This window comes from Fukomys damarensis, unplaced genomic scaffold, assembly GCF_012274545.1.
Source record: "Fukomys damarensis isolate Sample0158 unplaced genomic scaffold, DMR_v1.0_HiC HiC_scaffold_4, whole genome shotgun sequence".
In the NCBI taxonomy this organism is placed as follows: Eukaryota; Metazoa; Chordata; class Mammalia; order Rodentia; family Bathyergidae; genus Fukomys; species Fukomys damarensis.
Genome location: NW_022900916.1, coordinates 56675196 through 56697236, shown reverse-complemented (window position 1 = coordinate 56697236; position 22041 = coordinate 56675196). Strand labels below are relative to the sequence as shown.

The window sequence follows — 22041 nt, the reverse complement described above, 5'->3', positions numbered from 1 at the left end:
TGAAAATTGTTTTCTCAGATACCACTTCAGTGCTGTGTACATGAGTATTCTGCCAGCTGACTTGTGCTATGGAAGATGTTTACCCATCTGTGTACACTGAACCCATTCCTTGCCATTCACATTTTAGCAGCTTTAGAGAGCTCTCCCCGCCTTCCCCCTTTTTCCCCCAGAAAGTGTTTAACTTTTTCATGAGTGAAACCTAATTTTGTTTTATGGTTTTAGGTCTCGTCAGCCTATCTCGGCCCCTCTCTTTTCATGTCCTGACAAAAACAAGGTTAATTTCATCCCAACCGGATCAGCTTTCTGTCCTGTGAAACTTCTAGGCCCTCTCTTACCTGCCTCTGACCTGATGCTCAAGAATTCTCCTAACTCTAGCCAGAGCTCCGCTCTGGCAACTCTGACCGTTGAGCAGCTCTCGTCCCGCGTTTCCTTCATGTCTCTGTCTGATGATACCAGCACAGCAGGCTCCATAGAGGCCTCTGTCCAGCAGCCATCTCAGCAACAGCAGCTCCTGCAGGAACTGCAGAGTGAGGAACACATCTCTGCTCAGAACTATGTTGTCATCTAAGGCAGAGCGGGAGCTGGCCTCCACCCCGTGTTCTAAGAACTGGGAACAAGACCTCAGACATCTATCTGCATGGAGTGACAAACTTTCTGAGTACCACCACCGACCACAAAATACTTATCAGCATCATAAAGTATCTCTTAACACTGATCTTTGGCAGGGACGGAACTCCTATCCAGCAGTTTTTGTGGAAAGCATAATGCTTGCAAAATGTATGTGTCATTCAGCATTTTAATTGGAGACTATGCATTTCATAGTATGTTTGACAGATTAGTACAATGTCCTGTGTTTTGTTCCAAATTCTTCAGTATAAATAAGCTCTAATATCAAAAAAGTTGCCTGTCTAAATAGAAAATGTCTTGCTGTGTTTTGTCCTATGGAAAATACTGTACTTCAGAATTATGTTTACAATCGATCCAGGTGTTTGTTTCTAATTTCTGTAATACATACAATGCAAAAAAAAAAATGGCCACAACAGTTGCACAGTGCCCACCCTATGGCCTAGCTTCAGGTACTTCAGTTGAAGTCTAACTCAGGTAATTTGGAATGTATATCATATTGGGATATTAAATATTTCACAGCTACAAAGCTAAAGAGGGAACATCACTCTTTTGCCTTTCCTTATTTTGTGCATTTCCCTTTCCTCATTCCATTCCATATTCTTAGAATAAGAAGTGCATTCAGCCCTAGGTGAGTGATAGCCCTGGACATGGGTGAACTTGAGGAGAACCAGCAATCTGTGGTGTGTGACATCACTTTTTCATGTGGTTACGAGTCAAACAGCATTGCATTCCCTGTTTCAACATGTGTAAATGTGGCATTTTTGAAAGTTCAGGTGTTCAGTTAAGGACTGTTACAATTTTGCAAACCAAGTGTTCAGTACTAGATTATACATAAAACATTCCACATCATGTGTGATGAAATTTAAAAACAATGTCTAGGTGTAATTTCAAATTTAATTTCAAAACAAGCAAAATTTCACAGAGGATAGTTGAGGGTTTTTTTGTTTTTTTGTGGGTTTTTTTGGCCATCAGCATAGTAATTGCTACCATTTTTATCTAAAGACTATGTTTAGTTTCTGTTTTGGAAATTCTTTAATTTGAAGGCTAGAACATGACACGCTTATTTTCATCATGCAGTTTGGGTGCATGAGTTTCATTCACATAGAATACACAGTCTCAGAATTAATGCAGCATAAATAGGCTATTAGTCACTTACAAACTCATTTAAGCCTCACATAATACTGTCAAGAGTTTTGTTAAAAGTTTGGATGTACAAAGTAGAGCATAAACCCAAGTAGTCTTGAACTTGCAGACTTGCCATAAGTTCTCCACAAAGTGTGAAGAGAGCCCTAGATATTCTTGATCGGTTAGTGACTGGGACGGCTTAACTATCCGGCATTGTTTTCTGTAATGTACAGTATCCAAAAATAAAGAGAAGCTTTGATATTTTTATTCCATTGTTTTCAGCTCAGTAAACCTAGAATTGTCTCATCTGCACCTGAAATGTATGGCACATGCTTTTCTTTAAGAATTCATGGGGGAAAAAAAAGAATTCATGGAACAAGGTGCCTACAGTTAAAAGAATGTTTCAGTTCATTCCTGGGACTTTTTTGTTGTTGTTGTTTTAAGAAGGTTGAAGAAGGATGAAGCAAATAGAAGAATGCAACACCATTGTTTTTTTAAGAAATATTTTATATATATATGTATATGTTTGTGTGTGTGTGTGTGCATTCAGTGTAATATTTTGTCATGATCCGAATCTCTCCTTTCCACCAAAGTTTGCAGTAATATTCTCTCCTGAAGGTGCACTCTAGCTCCTTTAAATTAGTCAGTGTTATAGGAGACTGTCATGGAGAAAAGGACTGTTTACTTTTGCCATTTTCACAGGGGAAACTTTTAAAGCAACCTTTTCAGCAGCTGACACCTTTAACCCTAATAATCTCAGGCCTTGATGAAAATACTATATTTTGTAGATTATGGTTAAAGGGAGAGAATTCTTAGTTCCGTAAGATAAATATGAGCTCCATTTAACTTCTGATATCTAGTTTAACATTACATGATATGTTGATCTTACGCTGTGCTTTTGTCCAAATAAGATGCAATAGTATCAATTTCAGAAAGATGGAATGATTATGCTTTTTTTTGGTGATGATATCTGATGTATGATATTTATAGTGATGTGCTTTTATTTTCTCATGAGAAACTAAATATTGTGTTGTACATTTGTTCTTAGCATATATTAAAGTTTTGAACCAAATTTGTAAAAGCTTATGCTTTGCCATGTAAATTTCCCAGAAGTTGTTGAGCTCAAATGTATCCTACATTCAGCTGTAGAAATTTGTCAGAAATTGTTTAAATTTTGTATATAGTTGTACTGTTTAATTTTAGCCACTGTGCTGAACAGTATTTGAGTTATCATACAATATGGCTTTACACAAGGAAAGTGTGGCTTCTGTTTTGTATTTTTTTCAGTATAGAATTTCCTGTGTCTTATTTAAATAAAGTTATTAGTAAAATTGGAATAGTTTAAATGTTTGTGGACTGACTCGGGTATTGGCACATTACTCAACATAGAGGTCCACTCCATTGTGCTAATGACAATGTTTGGTCTCCATGAGCTCCTCCTACCTGCATCTCTCATGCTCTGGGGTGTCTAACTGGGTCGGATTTCTCCACTTTGGTTTGCTCTTGACATTTAATTTGCACACTTTCTGTCACAAGGTAAGAAGCAGGATATCTAGAATTCCAAGTCTGTACTGCTCCCAGCTATGAGTATCTTAAATAGAGAAGACATTGTTCCTGTATCATCACTCTAAGAATTTATGGAAATGAATTTAAAGTCCATGAAATAACATCAAAGAAGGTTGCATATTTCCTACAAATAATGCTGCAGCAATAAAATCGACTTTTTTACCCTTTTATTAAATTTAAAGTAATAAAAGGGAGAAAAGCATCACAAAACAAAAGGTTGATGTTAGACATGCTACCTAATAGGGCTATGGTAGCTGTATGGATGGGATGAAATTTCAGCAAAAACAAAACCACTGAGAATTTATAAATAGTATTCATTTCTGAAGTACATCTAATCAGAGATAAGATTTGGCCTTTAAATTCAATTTAAAAACAATTAGTAGCTGTATTTTGGGATGAGAATAGTAAAGTGGCAGTTTTTCAGAGTGAAATTTACCAGGTATCTACCTGATGATAATGCACAACTTAGCAAATTACCTTAGATAATTTAAAAATTCCATTACAAATGAAGGAAAGAATTTTCACCCTTGTGCTTGACATGACTAAATTTAATATAAGTGGCTTGGAGAAAGAACTTACATATTCCAGCCTCATGGTGACAAAAAAATCACCTGAAGTATATTGCAAACCAAGTATCCCCTTCCTCCCATCCCACACTGTGCAGTGCCATCTAGCCCTGAAGTTTCCTTGAGTCCTAGGCTAGTCTGTGGGTAGTATGTACTTGGTACCCTGTTTCTGGTACTCACAAGTTTTATATTTCCCCTTTACTCCACTCTTTGGGTGATCTGAGGCTTCTTTGGAGCTGAGGAGCTTTATGAAAATGGATTGCTTAATTTATACCTTGATTCAAATTTGCAGTGCTGTAGCCTGGCCTTACAGTTCCAGTTGTAAAAGTCACCACCTCCTAGAGTTCTTGTTTCATGTCAGCTGTAGTAATTAAATAGAATGAAGACACCATCTTGCCCCTTGTAGCAGGCCAGCTCTCCTCCTATATACAGCTATTCTTACTTGCCCAGAAAAGAACTGTCTATGACTTGGTGTTTTTTTCACTTAAATCTCAGGTTCACCTTCAGTCTTCTTGTCATCTTACCACTAAATTTCATACTGCAGCGATGCGGGGATAGACCAGAAAGCCATGCCATCTAGGTGAATTTCTTTGAGGTAAGACTTATGATAAGGAGATAAATCACTGAGCATGCTGGATTTCCAATAACTTCAATAGCTGTACATCAGAGGTCAACCAGCTCCTGCCTATGGACCCAACTCAGCCTGTTGCCAATTTTTGTAAACAAAAACTTAAGGAAACAATCCGCATTGATTTGTTTATTGCCTATAGCTCATCTGCAGTACAAGGACAGAGTTAAATAACTAAAGAAGCTGGCCCATGGTGCCTCAAAGATTTACAGGAAAAAAGTTTGCTAACCTCTGAAGTAGACTGATGCATGGTCTAGAAACTAGATGTAGGAGACTTATACATGTAAGTTTTTGAGACTAGAGAATTCAACTGGTTACACAAGAGTGTGCCCTCTGGGGAAGGAAGGGAGATGTGAACAGTGATGATTTTCTCCCCTAGGGCTGATTCTGGAATAATGGAGGCAGCTGCTGGATTCTGCCATCACTTGGAAAGTGCATTGCAGGCAACTCTCAGCTGGCTGATCATGAGCTGCGTGGTGTGTGGTTATAGTTCCAAGGTAAATCAACATCCTGTTTGGAAAGATGTCTTTTGTTAGAAGTAGAAACTAAGCCTGGTGAGCTAAAGGACTGAACAGTGGCAAAAGCTGCTGTGTCTGGATTTCTACTGACATAAACAATAACCCATAACCTGGCTGGCCACACAGGAAGAAGGACAGCAGAAACTTGGCCTTTTAAAGGGATACCTGTGTGGGGCACATTTAAGTAGCACATGCTGATACCCATCAAGAGAACTCCCAGGCTCACAAGGTAATGAATTGACAAGCGGATACCCCTGGTCCACATGGGTTCATTAAATGAGTGGAGCAATTTAGAGGTGGACTGAATCTAGACATTCCTCTTGCACCTTCAAGGTACAAAATACCAACAGGATCTCTACCAGCAAAAGAGATCAAGACGACAGGGCTGTGGGGAAGCTTCTCTGTGAAGAGCCTGCTTATAGCTGGCAAGTGAGACATGCTGGTGTTCCAGGGAAGGGGGTCCTCACAGAAATAATCATCCTGGCCTAGGCTTCTCTGGGCCAATGAAAGAGCCAGGTATTCAGAAGAACCTGAATAGAAGATATTGCGTGGTTTGGGTAGCCAATCCTCATTTACTCAAACCAAAGAACACAACATACAGCCCAGTGTTGACCAATGGACAGAAATATCCCAGGCAGCAGTGATAGAGAAGTGGAGGACTCATGTCTAGAGCAGGTAAGATGCAGGCACAAGGGGCTGGCTTCCCTTCTTTCACAAGCGTGCTCGAACTTGGCGCAAATGGGACAAAAGGAGTCCCATGAGAGGTTTTCCTATTTTTCCAGTGCGTTTGGGGAAAGGTGGTGGAGAAGGAGGCACATGTAACTGTGGTGCTTTCTTTCACCTGAAAAAAATATTTCCCTACAATAAGTGCTGTAAGTAAGAACTTGATTCCTCAGTAGGAAACTGTGTTTTTAAATCTTACATCACAATTGCTACCGGCCCAATGGCATGGGTTATGCCTTCACTCCATCTATAATTTGGGTTAGCAGTGAGTACAGCTATATTGCATGGAGGTAAAAGCACCATGTAACTGTATTCTGTCTGAATGGGAGTGGACTGGAGGGAGACACCTGCTAGACTAGTACTGCTCCTGTAGTCTAGACCAGCACAGTGGCTGAACCCAGTTTCTTTTCCTCAGATTGTTAATGAAAGGAAGGAGGAATAGTCACTAGGGATAATGATAAATAAATGGCTTAGGGAGATTCAGTATTACATTAACACTCCAAGAGAGACCCAGAGCGAGGGATGCCATTGTCTCTTATCTCTATTATATCACATGATTGAAACGGTGAAACTACTTATTTGCTGAGACTTCTTGTGCTTTGGGGAAGCCTGAAAACATGAGTGGCTTCACCATAGGAGACATTCTTTCAATAGGATGAGTAGGCTAATTGTTAATGACTAATAGGGATTTGAGTAATGTGGTGATGTCTTTTGAGTTGTATATCCATTTGATGTAAGGAATCTGTGTTCAAAAACCAGGGGGTGGTCTATGATGTGATATACTTTTTGGTTTATGTCCATGGTTCCTGGTCACAACTCCCTCCCTCAGGCAAGCCACAGAAATTAGAATTTCTCTCTCCCAAGTCAGGTTATACAAACTCGAGGAGGCCATAAAGGGATTCAATGGCCCACAGAAGGTCATGAAACCCTTCTCATCCCAGAGGGTTCCTGCCTGTGCCCCAGAGGAAGGATACTACACAGAAAGGCTGAGAAGAATCTAAATAGGCCTTCCCTGACTTTTCTTACTCCAACTGTTTATTTAAAATTATGTCTATGCAATGAAGTCTCCATACAACCCAAAAGGACAGTGTCCAAAGAGCTTCCAGGTCGTTGAACATGCAGTTCTGGAGGGTGGCATCCTCTTCACCCGTACCTCACCCTGTGTGTCTTCCTCTGTGTCCTTTGTAATATCCATCATAACAATCTGTTAATTTAAGTGCTAAATAATTCTTTGATACTCCTCTTCAAGAAGTTGAGCTCAATTTTCTTCTTCATATGTGTGGGCTAGATTTATTTACTTCCTATGAATAGAGAATGGCCACAGTGATGGGATCTCAGTTCTGAGATAAGGGTATAAAAAGGCTGGCTTTGTCTTCTCTGTGCTTGCTTTCTTGGAGGAAACCCTTGACTTCACTGAACATTAAATCAGAATCACCATCTAAATTGCTCCTGGTTGGTGAAACTGAAATAGTGTATTTATTGTTTAAAGGTGCTAAGTTTGAGGGTAATTTGTTACATAGAATTAGAGAACTAATGCAGTACAGCAGCTACTGCCCCCTCCACACACATAAACCCACTGTTAACCTTACCAACAATCTTATGTAATTCTGTCCTCTGGGTCAAGGAAAGGAGGCTTGCTTTTTCAGAATAGAAACTTGAAAGAAGCCCTTTTGGACTAGATCCAAGACAAAACTTTCTCATACAAAAATTTATTTATTTGAATAGCTCACATGATACTAAATCTACTGTGTGTGCCTAAAAGTTCACTTGTCTAACATAAAACCACCTAAGAGAAGTCAATGGGAGCAAAGAATTAAAACTTCAGAGAAAAAGAATTTCCCATGGGAAATGATACTAGCAATAGTGGGATTGGTGGTCAGTTTTTAAGCCTGAAAAACGAAGGCAGAATTCCCAAGAAAGTGAAAAACATTTTTATATTGAACATATTCTTTTTTCTTTCCTTTATTTAACAGGAGGCTGATGACCTACTGGTTCTAAAGTGGCCTATCCCATTCCGTAGGCATTTGCACCTCTGAAGTAATAAAATAAATGTTTTCAGATCATTTTGGTGATGGTCTTTCTCATCCATAGCAGCTATCTCAAGCACTATCTCTAAAGTAATAAAATAAATGTTTTCAGATCATTTTGGTGATGGTCTTTCTCATCCATAGCAGCTATTTCTCAAGCACTAAGAATTTGAACAATTCAATCATTTTTCCTCCAAAAGAGTCTGATAACAAGGAATGAGTCCCCTTTCACATGGCAATTTTTACTCAAGTCTTGGCATCTGATTTAAGCATGATTTTGATGGCATTCCTTTAGCAGAATTGGGTATGGTCCTGCTGGCAATGGATGTTATTTCAAACCACTGTCTGGAGGCAAGGTGGATAAAAGGTGGATGTAGGACTCCACAAGGACCTGACAGAGTGGGGGAAAGGTTTCATGCTGGAAAGGCACACTTTTTCTTAGGTTTTCTCTTCCACTTTGTAAAGGAAAAGGGTTGTACTCCGGGGACAGGAGTTAACAAAGGACACTGCTCATGTGCTGCAGTAAATAGCCTGCCATTTTTCATATGGAATGAAATCCAGGCAGGCAAAGAAATCTTATCTGACTCTTCATTCATCTGCCCCTCTGATTATTAACACCTGGTGTGGTCTGTTCTTCTTCCCTTCCCAACTGACCACCCTGAAGCTGGCCCTAGGAGCTTTGTATGAGGCTTTGTATGAACCCTTTCCCCTGGTTGCACACCTGAATCTATGGCCTGCAGCTGGGTCCTGTGGGAGAACAATAAGCGGGGGAAGGTGGGAGAATGTTGCTAGCAAAGGTTACACCTCTGGACTTTGCTTTGATGTGTGAAGCAAAGAGAGTTTTAAGGTGACTTTCACAACATTTACCTGGCTTTTTGAAATAATTATTTTTTTTTTCTTACAACAAGCATTTTTTGGGTTATGTTTGGTAAAAGACAAGGAAACAATAGAACATTCATTTTTCAGGATTGGTGACAGTCCTGTCTTTGCCTTTACCACTTTCTTATCATCTGCTCATAACCCAATTTGCAGCAGAAAGAATTAGCAAACTATTCTACATATATCTAACATAAAGGCAAGTAAATAAATAAAAGTATAACCTTACTAATAAAGCAATTAAACTTAGAACAGATTATTGCCTTTATATGGGCAAAGTAGAAAATGAAGGATAAAATTCAGTTCTGGGGGATGGGGCTATAGTCACAGTTTGAATCTCAGGTGTCCCCTAAAGACTCATGTGTTAAATGCATTATGGGGGGGGTGGTAGAAACTAGTGAAAAAGTTAGGTCATTAGGGTTATACCCTTGACGGGGATATGGGAACCACTGCACCTCTGTCTCCCTCTCTCTCTCTCTCTCTCTCTCTCTCTCTCTGTCTCCTCCCCTCCCCCCCGCTTCCTGAACACCCTGAAGTGAACAAGTTTCCTCTGCCATATTGTTTTGCCAGAGGCCCAAACTGATGGGACCAAGTGATCATGAATTGGAACCTCTGAAACCGCAAACCAAAAGGAACCATTCATCCTTATAAGTTGTTTATCTCAGGTGTTTTGTCACAGTGACTGCAGTGACATAAAGCTAGCACAGTCGTTCATAGCTTCTGTGAAAAGAGTCAACTGGTATACCCATCATGACCAGTAAAGCAGCACTGTATGCTATGTGGCAAAAGGCAAGTCACAAATCTGTGTGATTCCTTTGATTTTAAATCAAAATGTAAGTAGAAAGATATGAAGATGGTATAAAAATAGTGCTTATGTCTGGCTAGATAATTCTTTTTTTTTTCAGCTTTAATTGAGTTTATTTGTGAGAGAATGAAAAGATGGCTAGATAATTCTTTAACATTTTTCCTTTTGCATTTTTCAAAGTCTTGCCTATTAGCACCTCTTAACCTTATAGTTTGGAAGATAATGCATGATAATTTCTAAACATCAAAGGAGAAAGAGAAAATGGCAGTGAAATATTTAGTTTTAATGGAGATGAGTGGCAGATCTCTTAAAATCGATAGCATGCCCTGTGGCTCAGTGAAAGAACCCACAAATGGCCTATAGTTGCAGGCTTTATTCCTTTCCCAGAAAATGGCCATAATATCATCATCTAGGTAAACAGGATTAAGTGATTTAAGCCTGGAATGGGGTTGAAGGTGCCTGTGAAGATTGTGAGGACAGAGTGTTTCCTGGAGTGTGGCCCATACTAACAACCTTCTACTCAGTTGAGATGGATTTATGAAGTGAGCACCAGGGAGCCCAGAAATCTGTCCTCTCATTCATGCTTCTTGAACAGCCTCATCTAGAAAGTTGAAAAAGACTCCTTATCCCCACCCCAACAAAGCTATTGAAGCCTAAAATGACTAAGAGATTGCTCTTGAATGTGATTCATACTTTTTTTTTCTTTTGCTTAATACATGTCTGCAGTACATAAAATTTATATTCATCTTAGGGAGTAGGTGCATTTACACAACACAACTTGATTCTTTTTTAATCCCCTTCCCGTCACCACTCATCCATCTCCCACCCTCTATCTCTAAAGCCCCTTCCCTTATTTTTATTCATATTATTTTTAGTTCATATTTATAGCATACAATGTTTACATTCATTGTGGTTATTTGCTACATGTATGTGACACATCTTAAATCTTTTTACTTCTCTCTCCCCTTCCTCCCCTTTTTCTTGGTCTCCTTGACCCATCCCCATTTGCAAATGATCTGTACCCCTGTTTATTTCTATCAGTCCTTTACATTGCTTTTTTTTTGTAGTTTGCTTTACTCAAATGAAAGAGAGCGTATCGTATTTCAGCTTATGTGTCTGATTATTTCATATAACATTATATTTTCTGGTTGAACCCATTTTCCTGCAATTGTCTCAAGTTTAACCTTTATAGCCAAGTACAATTCCATTATGTATAGACACCACATTTTCTTTATCCATTCATCTGTTGATGGATATACAGGCTGCTTCCAGAATTTCAAAATTATGAATTGTGCTGCTATAAACATTGGCATGCATATATCACTATCATATATGTTGTCTTTAACTCTTTTAAGAAGATACCTAGAAGGGGAATAGATGGGTCAAATGTAATTTCTAATTTTAGTTCTTTGAGAAATCTTCATATTGATTTCTATAATGGTTCTACTAGTTTACATTCCCACCAACAATGTGGGAGGGGTTCCGTTTTCACTGTAGCCATGCCAGCATTTGTTGTTTGATTTTTTTGGTGATTGCCATTCTTTCTGGTGTAAGGAGAAATCTTAGAATTGTTTTTATTTGGGCCAGGGATTTATCTCAGTGGTTCTGCCACCTGCCTTGCAAGAACAAGGTCCTAAGTTTGATCCCTCGTACAAAAAAAAAAAAAGGTTTTATTTGCATTTCTCTATTGGTCATAGATGTTGACTGTTTTTTCATAAATTTGTTGGCTATTTATACTTCTTCTTCTGAGAAGCATCTATTAATTTCACTTGCCCATTTCTTGATTAGTGTTTATTTTTGGTGGTCTGATTTTTTTTTTTTAGTTCTTTATATATTTTAGATAATAGCCTCTGTCCAAGGAGTAACTGGAAAAACATTTTCCCATTCTGTAGGTTGTCTCTTCATCCTACTAATTGTTTCCTTCCTGCACATGTGGATCAGTGGAACAGAATAGAAGATGTAGAAAGTCCCTTAGACACATTTAATCAGCTATTTAATCTTCAACAAAAGGGCAAAAATTATACAGTGGAGGAAAGGTAGCCAATTGAACAATGGTAGCCAAATTGACCTGGGGAATTTTGCTATCTGTATTCAGAAGATTAAAACTAGACCCACCTCTCTCACCATGTACTAAACTAAATTCCAAATGAGTGAAAGACTTAAACATTAAAATAGAAACAATAAAACTACTGGAAGATAAAAGAAGTGAAACACTTTAATTGTATTGTACTTTTGTGTAGCCACAGGCTTTCTGAACAGAACTCCAATTGTGCAAGAAATAAACAGCAAGGATCAACAAATGGTATATAAAATTGATATGAATATATTAAGTATTTATACTTCTTTGAACGCTTTTTTATTTAGGATTGTTTGATATAGTTTTACAAAGATGCCTGAAATGTTACATGTGAAATGGATGTGGACACTTTGGCTATGAAGTTTATTACCCTAGAATCTGTATTAGAGATAATTGGAAATAAGAGCATTGAGCAGGCTACAGTGGCACCCTGGTTGAGGGTTACTAGTGTAAAGCTCTTGGGCCACTCATTAGTTTTTTGTTTGTTTGTTTTTTGGTACTGGGGATTGAACTTGGGACCTTTCACTTGTGGCAGAACCACTGAGCTAAATCCCCCACCCTCATTAGTTTTTAAATCTGTAGGTAACATAAGCCAAAGGGCCAGACAGCAGCTTGGGGATTTGGATAGTTCTTTCTTTCTTGGTAGATTTCTGCCCCTTATTTACTGAACCAGGTCTTTGCAGTGTGTCATTTGTGACTTTGGCTAGCTGGCTGGTCACACCCAGTAGAATCAGATCACTCCCACGAGAAGCCAGTAGCAGGGTAATATAAGGGAAATTTGCCAGATATTAACATAGAACAAAGCACAAGCAAGACCCTGTTATCCCGGGAGTCCTTATTTGTAGAATGGAGATGATCATTCTATCTTAGTCTTCCACAACAGAATACCGCAGATAGAGGTGGCTTAAAGAAAAGAAATTTATGTCTCAGTTCTAAAGCTGAAAGTCCTAGATCAAGGTCCAATGAGGCATTTTTGTTTTTGATTTTGTTTTTCCTGGTGAGAGCTTTATTTCTAGTTTGCACAGGACTTTTCCTCTGAGAGAGTGAACAAGCTCTTTGGTGTCTTTTTATATGATCTCATTTTCCCTTAATTACTCCCCAAGGGCCATATTTCCAAATACAATGTCATTGGGGATTAGGTTTCCAACATATATATTTTGGGGAGTATACAATTCAGTCTATAGTAAATAGATAACCTCCATCAGGGAAATCCAAACTAAAACCATTCCACACCCACTAGGATGGCCATAATTAAAAAGTCAGATAATTACAAGTGTTGGTGACAATGTGAAGAAATCAGTCTTCATTCACTGTTAGTGGGAGTGTAACATGATATAGCCATTTGGTAAACAGTCTGGCAGTTCCTTAAAAGGTCAAATATAAGACTTGCCGGATAAGTCAGCACTTCCCCTCAGGTATATACAAAAGAAAATAAAAACAAATATTCATACAAAAATTTGTACACAAATGTTCAAAACAATTTTAACCATAATGCCTCAAAAATATAAATAACCCAACTATCCATCACTCTATCACTGCATGAATTGTGTCCTATCCATATAATTGAGTGTTATTCAGCAATAAGAAGAAATGAATTGCTGAGACATGCCACATAGATGAGCCTTAAGACATTAGGCTACTGAAAAAGGGCCAGTCAAAAAAGAGCATATACTGTATAATCCCAGTGATATTAAATGACCATAAATAGGAAAACCCTTAGAGACAGAGAGGATATTAATGATCCCTAGAGTCAGGAGTGGGGAAAACTAGTTTCTTTGGGCAGTAAAAGAATGTTCTGGAATTAGATAATGATGACAGGTTCATGACTTTGGAATTAAAAAAATCACTGGATCATACACTTAGAAGGGTACATTCTGTGGCATGTGAAGTATATTGCAATTTTTAAAATTCCACACATAAACAATCCCGGTGCCATAAGATAAGTAAGATGATAAAACAGGTATGTGTATAGTGTAGTGCCTGGAACAGAGTGACTATGGACACTAGCCATTTTCCCCCCATAGTCTGTAGAATCAGCAAGAGTTAAGGAAATAAATACATGACTGTGGTTAAAATGTCACGAACATTCACCTGATAGATGTGTAGGAAAATTCCTGCCTTTGTGTCCACTGCATGTCATTTGCTTCATTCTTTGGTCTCAGCTGGTCAGTCAGTGAGGCATCCCATCACCCAGCTGCTCATGGGAGGCGCCAGCTTGTGCAAAACAAATGTCCAGCAGAACTTCTTCACCAACCTTTCTTGTGACCCTGAGTGCCTGGCTTTCTTCACCTAGCCCACACCCTGAAAACAAGGCCAGGAGTCCAGAACATTTCAGATTTCAACCTGGGCTGATGTTCCCATTTTTTCAAGGTGATTTCTCTCTAATCATGGACCTGACTTATAGGACAGGAAAACTAGCCTGATTGGCTTGGGCTGTCTCACCACAGGCTCATCATTTAAGCCCAAGACTGAGAAGCAAGGGCTCCCCTCAGGCTGGTCCTGAGGGCAGGAAACAGATGGGTGGCAGGCTGCAGGTGGCCAGAACTCAGGGTAATGTGAGGTCTGGATTTGCTCTCTCCCTGCTAGCTTCTTCCTTTCCAGCTGGAGCCAGAGTCATAGCTCACCCAGGATAGCAGCTCCTATTGGCAGGATAAAAATACTCCTCAGTTTGACCACTGAGGTCCATGCATGATCATCTCAGATTTTAAGCATAAGGAAAGAGTAAAAGGTACAGAAAGTGGGGGCTTCTCTTTGGGGAAAGGGGAGTGGCAGCACTCAGCTTGCTACTCATAGATGATAAGGGTCATTAGTGCTCACAGGAAGTTCCAAACACTCTGTATTGGTGTGATGCACAAGATGGGCGTGATTTTTCTGACTTTTATTGTTCATCAATCCCTTCAGGAATGTATGGAAGCAGTGTTTCCTCAGGTTGAAAATCCACATTTTCATTAAAACATACATATGGTCACAGAGGATGTATAAACCCATGAGTCTAAGAGGTTTATAAATTCTCAGAGCAGAATAGACTTCAAATAGGTTTCAAAGAGTTTGTAGTTCAGCCATTAGAAATAGATATGAATTGCTGGAAAAAGAATTTAAGCAAGAGTGTCTTAGCTTTCTTGTTGCTGGGACAAAATACTTAACACTCATAAATTAAAGGAGAATCTTATTTTGGCTCACAGTCTGGGAAGTTTCAGTACCTTATTGGCAAGCTCAAATGCAGAAGCATCATGATAGAAGGAGCTAGCTTGGAGGAAAATTACTCACATCATGATGGCTGAGAGAGAAAGAGGGAGCCACAGACAAAAATATACCTTGAAAGCCACACCTCAACGACCCATTCCTTGTGTCCAGGACCCATCTTCAGATGTGAGATGTGGCGGGAGCATTTTAGATCTAAACATTCAGTTTCTGGCCCCCAAAGCCTCAAGTCCATCTCATTATGCAAAATGCTTTTTTCCAGCTCTAAGACTCACCAAAAACTTAACAGTTGCAGCATTGCTGAAAAGTCCAAATCCAAAGTCTAGTCTGAGACTTAAAGGAAACTCTTAGCTGAGACTCAAAGGTAACTCAGCTGTGCCTCAGTAAAAATCAAAGAAAGTTAAATACTATCAATATACAATGACACAAAGTAAATATTCCCATTCCAAAAGGGAGGAGTAGGGAACTAGATAGAAATTTGTCCAAAGCAAGAACCCAGCAGTGCAAACATTAAATCCTATAGCTGTATATCATAAACTGGCACAGGTTGTGGTGAAATCTAAACTCCAAAGGGCTTGGGCAGCATGGCTGGTTATATCCCACATGGCTTTTCTCTTGATTTGCCTCTGCTTACAGACCATGGCTTTCCTTCAAATGATTCAGGTTCTTGGCAGCTCCAGCTTCCTGGGGTCTCCACTGCACTTTTGGTTTCATTCCCACAGCTTCATAAACTGCCTTTTTATGGACTCCTGGCAGGGACTGTGACCTTGTCATACATTTTTGCCTGGCCTCCAAAGCCTTCTTTTAAAATGTGAGTAGAAGCCTCCATGATTCCATAATTCTTGCATTCTGCATGCCTGAAAACCAGCACCATGTAGATAATGCCAAGTTCTGTTGCCAGCTTGAAGACCTACAGTAGGATGGTCTACTTGCATGATGGTTGCAGTTGCCTCTGAGTGCCTGAATGGCTGACTTGAGTATATGCTTTCCTTAGCAGCCTTGAATGAGCAGGCATTCCAGGGACTCTCTTCTGAAATGAAAGATGTACAATTCTGTGCCTTTGAGCCTGCAATGCATGGAGGCTTGCTGATTTCTGAGATGACTACAAGCCGTCTTTCTTTTCATCCCTGTACAAATTATGTGGATGCTTTTTAATGGTAATCTTTTAAGCAGCCATCCTCTCCTTTGTCCCAATTTTGCAGGCACTACCTTTCTGGTGAAATGGCAAACTTTTCAAATCATTCACTTCTGTTTTTTGCTCCTGGTTCTCACTATAGATCTGGCTAAAACCAACAAACAGTACCCATACCACACCCTGAACTTTGAGCTGCTTTGAAATTTCTTCCATGAGATTAATTGGTCCATAGTCCTAAATCTCATTCTTCCACAGTCTTGGAACTTGGGCAAAAGGACAAATTTTCTGCCAGAGTGTAATACACATGGCCTCTAGTCCAACTGCCACTGTAGTTCTTGTTCCCAACTGAAATCTCTTACCCTTGTCTTTAATGTCTGCCATTGCTATCAGCATTCTGGTCTTTGGAGCCCTGACCAGTATCATGTATAAAACACTGCTGTTAACATTCTCTGGCTTCTCTAGTCCTCATCTCCAAAACTTTCCAAACTTCTCACACAATCCAGTTCCAAAGTCTTCTGATCCACTTAGGTGCAACCATAGCAACAAACCCACTTCTGGTACCATTTTTGTAGCTTCCTCAATTTTCTTGTCACTGGGACAGAATATCTAACACAAGCAATTTCTTTTTTTTTTCTTTTTATTGAGTTTATTGGTATGTTCTAGGTATACAATGCAGTTACATTCATTACTGGGGTCCTGTACCTTCACATGACAGGTCTTGATTCTCATTTTTTCCCCTCATCCCTGCCCTCCCTTCACCCCCTCCTCCCCTCCCCATTTACAAACACTTTATTTCCATTTTTTCATTTTCTCATATTTTTTTTTCTTTTCCCTTGTTCCCTTTCCCCTACCCTTCCCACATTCCCTACACCTTTAGACCTTTTCTTCCTATTTCACACTGTTCATTATCCCATTAGGATCTTGTGTACTATTACAGTTTTTCACACCAGAGATTGAGGATATACTCTTAAGTAAAACAAATAAGTCACACATGTGTAAATACCGAATAGTTTCTCTTTTTTTTTCTTTTCCCTTGTTCCCTTTCCCCTACCCTTCCCACATTCCCTACACCTTTAGACCTTTTCTTCCTATTTCACACTGTTCATTATCCCATTAGGATCTTGTGTACTATTACAGTTTTTCACACCAGAGATTGAGGATATACTCTTAAGTAAAACAAATAAGTCACACATGTGTAAATACCGAATAGTTTCTCTGGTGTGACCTGTCAGGTATTATCAATCCTGAAAACATCTTCTATTTGTGCTGGGTGTGGAGAGAGGAGGATCATTTAAATATTGAATAGGCCCTGGGGGTACAATAGTTCAGAGCCAGCTATATTAGCAAGAAGATATCTCAGGCCAAAATCAGTAAAAGAACTCCCTGCAACATAGTAAAGAAGGAAGCTCCAGAGAGTTGATATATAATCCAACCTCCTCCAATCAGGAATCTCTAAAATTAATAGCATCCTCACCTGCTTGCAGTGGGTACATGAAGACAGGCCTCTCTATGGTTTCATAGTTTGTCCAAGCACTTTTGCTTCACACTCAACATGAAGAAATTGCCCTTTACCCTCTATCCTGCTACTGAGAGCAGTGATTATCTAACACTGAGAATGTGCTCAGGGAGTATATCCAGCAGCAGAGAAAGGGGAATCCCAATAGGCCTAGCCATTTTACAAAAATGCTCTACGAATGTCAGTCAAGGGGGAATAAGAGAAGAAACTGAGAGAGCCTGAGGGACTACAGAATTGCATTAAATTTAATCCTTTCCTCAGTGAGAAAGGACATCTGTTCAATGGCTACAGCCAAGCACTTGTGAACTGTAGAGCAAGTATTTTTGTACACTGAGGCAGGGCCCTCAAGTCATTTTACCACCAATGATCAGAAGAAAAACATAGATATTTATTTTCTTTAAAGTCATAGATCATATTTTAAAAATTACAGTCAAAGATCCTAATTTGAGAGGGTAGTGCACAGGGGTGGCATTGACCTAAGAAGCTTAGATGAGCAGCAGGTTGTCGGAACCAGACTACAAGTTCAAACCTGACCAAAGGGTGACAAGGATGAAAAGTAAAGAAACATAGAATTGGGTTAAAATATGGAAGGCCAGGGGGTTCTTGTCTCCCTTCAACATAGAGCCCTGAATGACTGGTACACCTTGGACTTTTTTTCACTCAGACACAAGCACAAGCAATTAGACTTACCCAGGATTCACTGACTCCCACCTTCATGGTACCTGTCCAAGTAAACAGGATCTCAGGTGTTTTAATGTTTCCCTGCAGTGTGTCAGCACATTTACATGACTATTTTTCTTCTTAGTGCTCACTGAGGAGGCTGCTTAGGCGTCAATCTTCCTATCTGGTCTTCCCCAGCAGTATTTCTGTGACATGAGTTCCTCAAGGTGACTCAGAAACCCAGTCTGATTTTATAGTCCAGCCATTCCCAGGCTTTTCATCACTCACGGTGCATATTTTCAGAACCTCCTGTTCTGCTAGTTCATCATGTTTGTTCAAGGCTTCTGGTGCTTTATAGTAATTGTGAATTGCTTCTGTTAATTTTGGCCTTTTAAATCTAATATATTACTTCATTTGATCACCAGTTCAAAATCAAAGGAAGATGAATCTGATAAGCTCTAACTAGCTCTCTCTTGGTGAAGATACTCTAGCAGGCCTACCACATTGGCTTCCTAGGCTGGTCAACTGAAACCAAGAGGTCTTGCTTGTGGCTTAGAGCATGACTTACCAGCCTAAGATTACTGTATGCCTTTGCTAGCAGGATAGGCACCAGTAATGCTTTTCAGTGGGGACATAGGTAAGGCAGATATCTTGTATGCAGTTCTATAGCAGTACCATGGAATTTTGCCAGTCTCCTATAGGAAGACAGAATGGCGTTGTTAAAAAACCTAAGTACACTAAAACCATGACACCAAAAAGGAAAACAACGTGAAACACTTCTCTAAGCAACACATGTATATATTTTCTTCTTTCCTTAAACTAAACAGACTTCACTGTTTCAAGATTCTGAAAATTAGTCTTAAAGACCAAGAACCATTTTAAAGCAATATTCCATTTGCCCTGCCCCATTTGCCAACCCTTAATTGAGCAGGGCCATGTGACCATTTCTGGGTAATGGAGGGAAGAGAAATGTGCCACTCCTTGGGACAGCATAGAGCAGCCAAAATGTGCCCTCTACCCCAGCTTTGCCTTTCCTTGCTGCAGTGAACAATTCATGTGTTTCATGGGATTAGATTGATGCAAAAGTGCAACCTTACCTTTCCTGACTTACACCTAGATGGACACAGGTGGACATCTGCATAGGACACTACTATGAATAACATAACCTTTCTAACAGCAGAAGGCATACTGGATGTCCTCATCTGTATCCCAGGCAGTCTCTGCTTTGGGTGACATCTGAGGAGCTGTTCTTCTGCCTGTAAGTTCTGGCATCTATTTGTGGAAGATCCAAAATCCAATTTAATTTTTTTAGAGTCATACAGTACTTATTTATTGAGTCACAATTTACATGTGGTACAATTCACACTTTTTAGTGCACAGCTGTATGAATTTTGACAAATGTATTCCATCGTGCGGTCAACTTCCAGTTCCATTACCGCGAACTTTTCCCGTACCCCTTTGAATTCAACCCCCTCCAGTCTCAGCCCCTGGCAAACACTGATCGAGTGTTTGTTCTCATAAGTTTGCCCCTTAAAAAATAAGGGAAAAGAAAAAATATGGAAAAGTGAAAAAATGGAAATAAAGAGTTTGCAAATGGGGAGGGGAGGAGGTAGGTGAAGGGAGGGCAGGGACAGGGGAAAAGTGAGAACCAAGACCTGTCATGTAAAGGTACAAGATCCCAGTGATGAATGTAACTGTACTGTATACCTAGAATGTACCAATAAACTCAATTAAAATTTTTTAAATGTTATGTAAATAGAAACACAGAAGAAAGCCTTGGAGAAACAACCTTGCAATACTTTTAGAGTTACAGAAAAGTTACAAGGATAGTTCAAGGTTCTCATTTTCCCCTAGCTCACTTCCCATTTTGTTGACACCTAACATAGCTATAGAATGGTTGCTGAAATTAAAAAATCTACATTGGGATGGTGCAGTGCTATTAACCATGCTATCAACTTCATTTGGATTTCACCGATTTTTCCTAAAATGTCCTTTTTCTGCTCCAGGACACAATTCAGGATCCTGTGTGGCATAGAGTTATCATGGCTCCTTAGTTTTTTCCCTTTTGTGGTGGTTTCTCAGTCTCCTCTCTTTCGTGATACTGGAAGTTTTAAAATGGCACTGGTCAGATAGTTTGTAGAATGCCTGTCAATCTGGGTTGGTTTGATTGTTCTTAGTTCTGGCCTAGGTTGTGAGTGTGGAAGAAAGAATACTGCAGAGGTAAAGTGGTTTCTCTTTCGCATCCTGTCAGGGGTGACGTGGTAGCAATATGAATGATTGTGTTATGAATAATGATAGTTCGTGTTTAGTGCTAAGTAATAATTATATGCATATATGACAGTTTTCTTAATCTTTTCAGTAATTGAAGGACACTTTGGAGATCATGTCTACAGTGGTTGCACATTCCTATATGGTTTCTGTGTGAATGTAATTTTTTTTTTTCTCTCCAGGATGAATGCCTAGGAGGTATGGGAGTGCTGGGTTGTAGGGTAAGGATATGTTTAATCTCCTGTGAAGCTGCCAAACCGTTTCCCAGAGTGGCTATTCCATTTTGCATCCCATCAACAATGCAAGAGAAAGTTCCAGTTGCTCTGCATTCCAGTTTCCTTTGATCAGTGTTCTGGTTAGTGATTCATTTTAAAAACACCTTTAAGACTGGTGAGATTTGCATCGTGCCCCTTTTGTCTGGCAGAAAACATGCTTCATTTCTCCAAGAGAATTTCTCCATTCTCTTCAAATTTGGGAATGAGTTAATAAATAGTGGGGAGAGAAAATGGTGCTTGGAGAGTCTTACAGAAGGTCATGGAGAGACAGCAGCCTTGTCCCATACTTCATTAATATTTTCCTGAGTAAGCTTCAGAGACATTTGTGACCATACTTTCGTGCTGTTGTATGCAAGTAAAATGCTAGTCTTGGGGGGCACTTAATCCTTAACGCCACGGGGAAGGAGGTGTTTCTGTCCCAGTTTTCTGAGTGAGAAGGCAGAAGCTCAGAGAGGTTATGGCTTAAGTGGGTGGAGCCTCAGGTTTATTGTAGATTTGTTCAGCTTAAAATCAAACCCTTCACTGCTCTAAACTACTGTCCTAGATTCTGCTTCAAAGGGTATTTTAAGCAACTTACTTCTGAGAAGAAAAAGTATGAAGGGTAGAAAAGGGGAGGCGAGATATTTTTTTCTTAAAGGGGCTGTGCCTGACTGAATGCTTTTCTATAGCTCATAATTTCTAGCAAACAGTGAGAATCAGGCAATATAGGTTTTAGTTCTGGTTTTCCACTGACTTTGAGATTATTTTCTGATGACTCTTTGGTCTTCAGGCTCTGTGTTGGATGCAAAAGTCCCCCTTTTTAATGCCTTGAAGTCCAACTGAAATGTCCAGGTCTTAGCAGGCTCCTGCGAGTTTCAAGCTTTCTGCATAAGTCCTGCCTATAGGCGGCATCCAAAAGGGCTCCTGCAGGGGGGCTTTCTGGAGAACACAGCAGTTCTAGCAGGAGATGAGGGTCTAAATTAGTCAAGTCTCTCCCCAAAGTGATTCCAGTAGAAGCTGGAGCATCTGCCTACTGCAGCACCCTGCCTAGCATCCCTTCTTTTTTCCTTTAGTAATAGTATCTGTTTTGCCCAGAACTATTGCTTCTCTTTTCTTCTTCCTTGAGGGTTGACTCCAGGGATGGGCACATGAGAGGATGAACACACAGCATATTTTCCACCCTCTCCACCCCTTGATCCCAGTGACCGAGCAGTGAACACAGGACCCAAAGCAGTCTCAGTACCCAGCCTGGCTGGTGGTGCCGGTGGCCGTTCAACCTCCTTGTGGGAAGGCAGTGCATCAGCATGAAGACATGTAGAGAATCAGAGCTGGGAGCAGAACAGCAGACAGCTGTTGAGGACATCAACTGAGTCTGTAGATCAGTGGTGATGAACCAATGGTACATGTGGGCACTCATAGGCCTCTCTGCTGGCACACAAGCCGAATGTATGAGTTGGTTTTTTTACACT

At 39.9% G+C, this 22041-nt stretch overlaps 1 protein-coding gene across 5 annotated transcripts in view; it reads left to right on the top strand.

Annotated features, from left to right (window-relative positions):
* Window positions 1–3035, top strand: part of Glcci1 (glucocorticoid induced 1) — a 233240-nt gene extending 230205 nt beyond the window's left edge. For all 5 annotated transcript variants that reach the window (XM_033758275.1, XM_010632047.2, XM_033758272.1 and 2 more), the window contains exon 8: window positions 223–3035. In XM_033758275.1, the coding sequence (XP_033614166.1) occupies window positions 223–568 (346 nt within the window). In that variant the 3' untranslated portion in view covers window positions 569–3035. The remainder of the gene's footprint in view (window positions 1–222) is intronic.
* Window positions 3036–22041: the final 19006 nt, after the last annotated feature.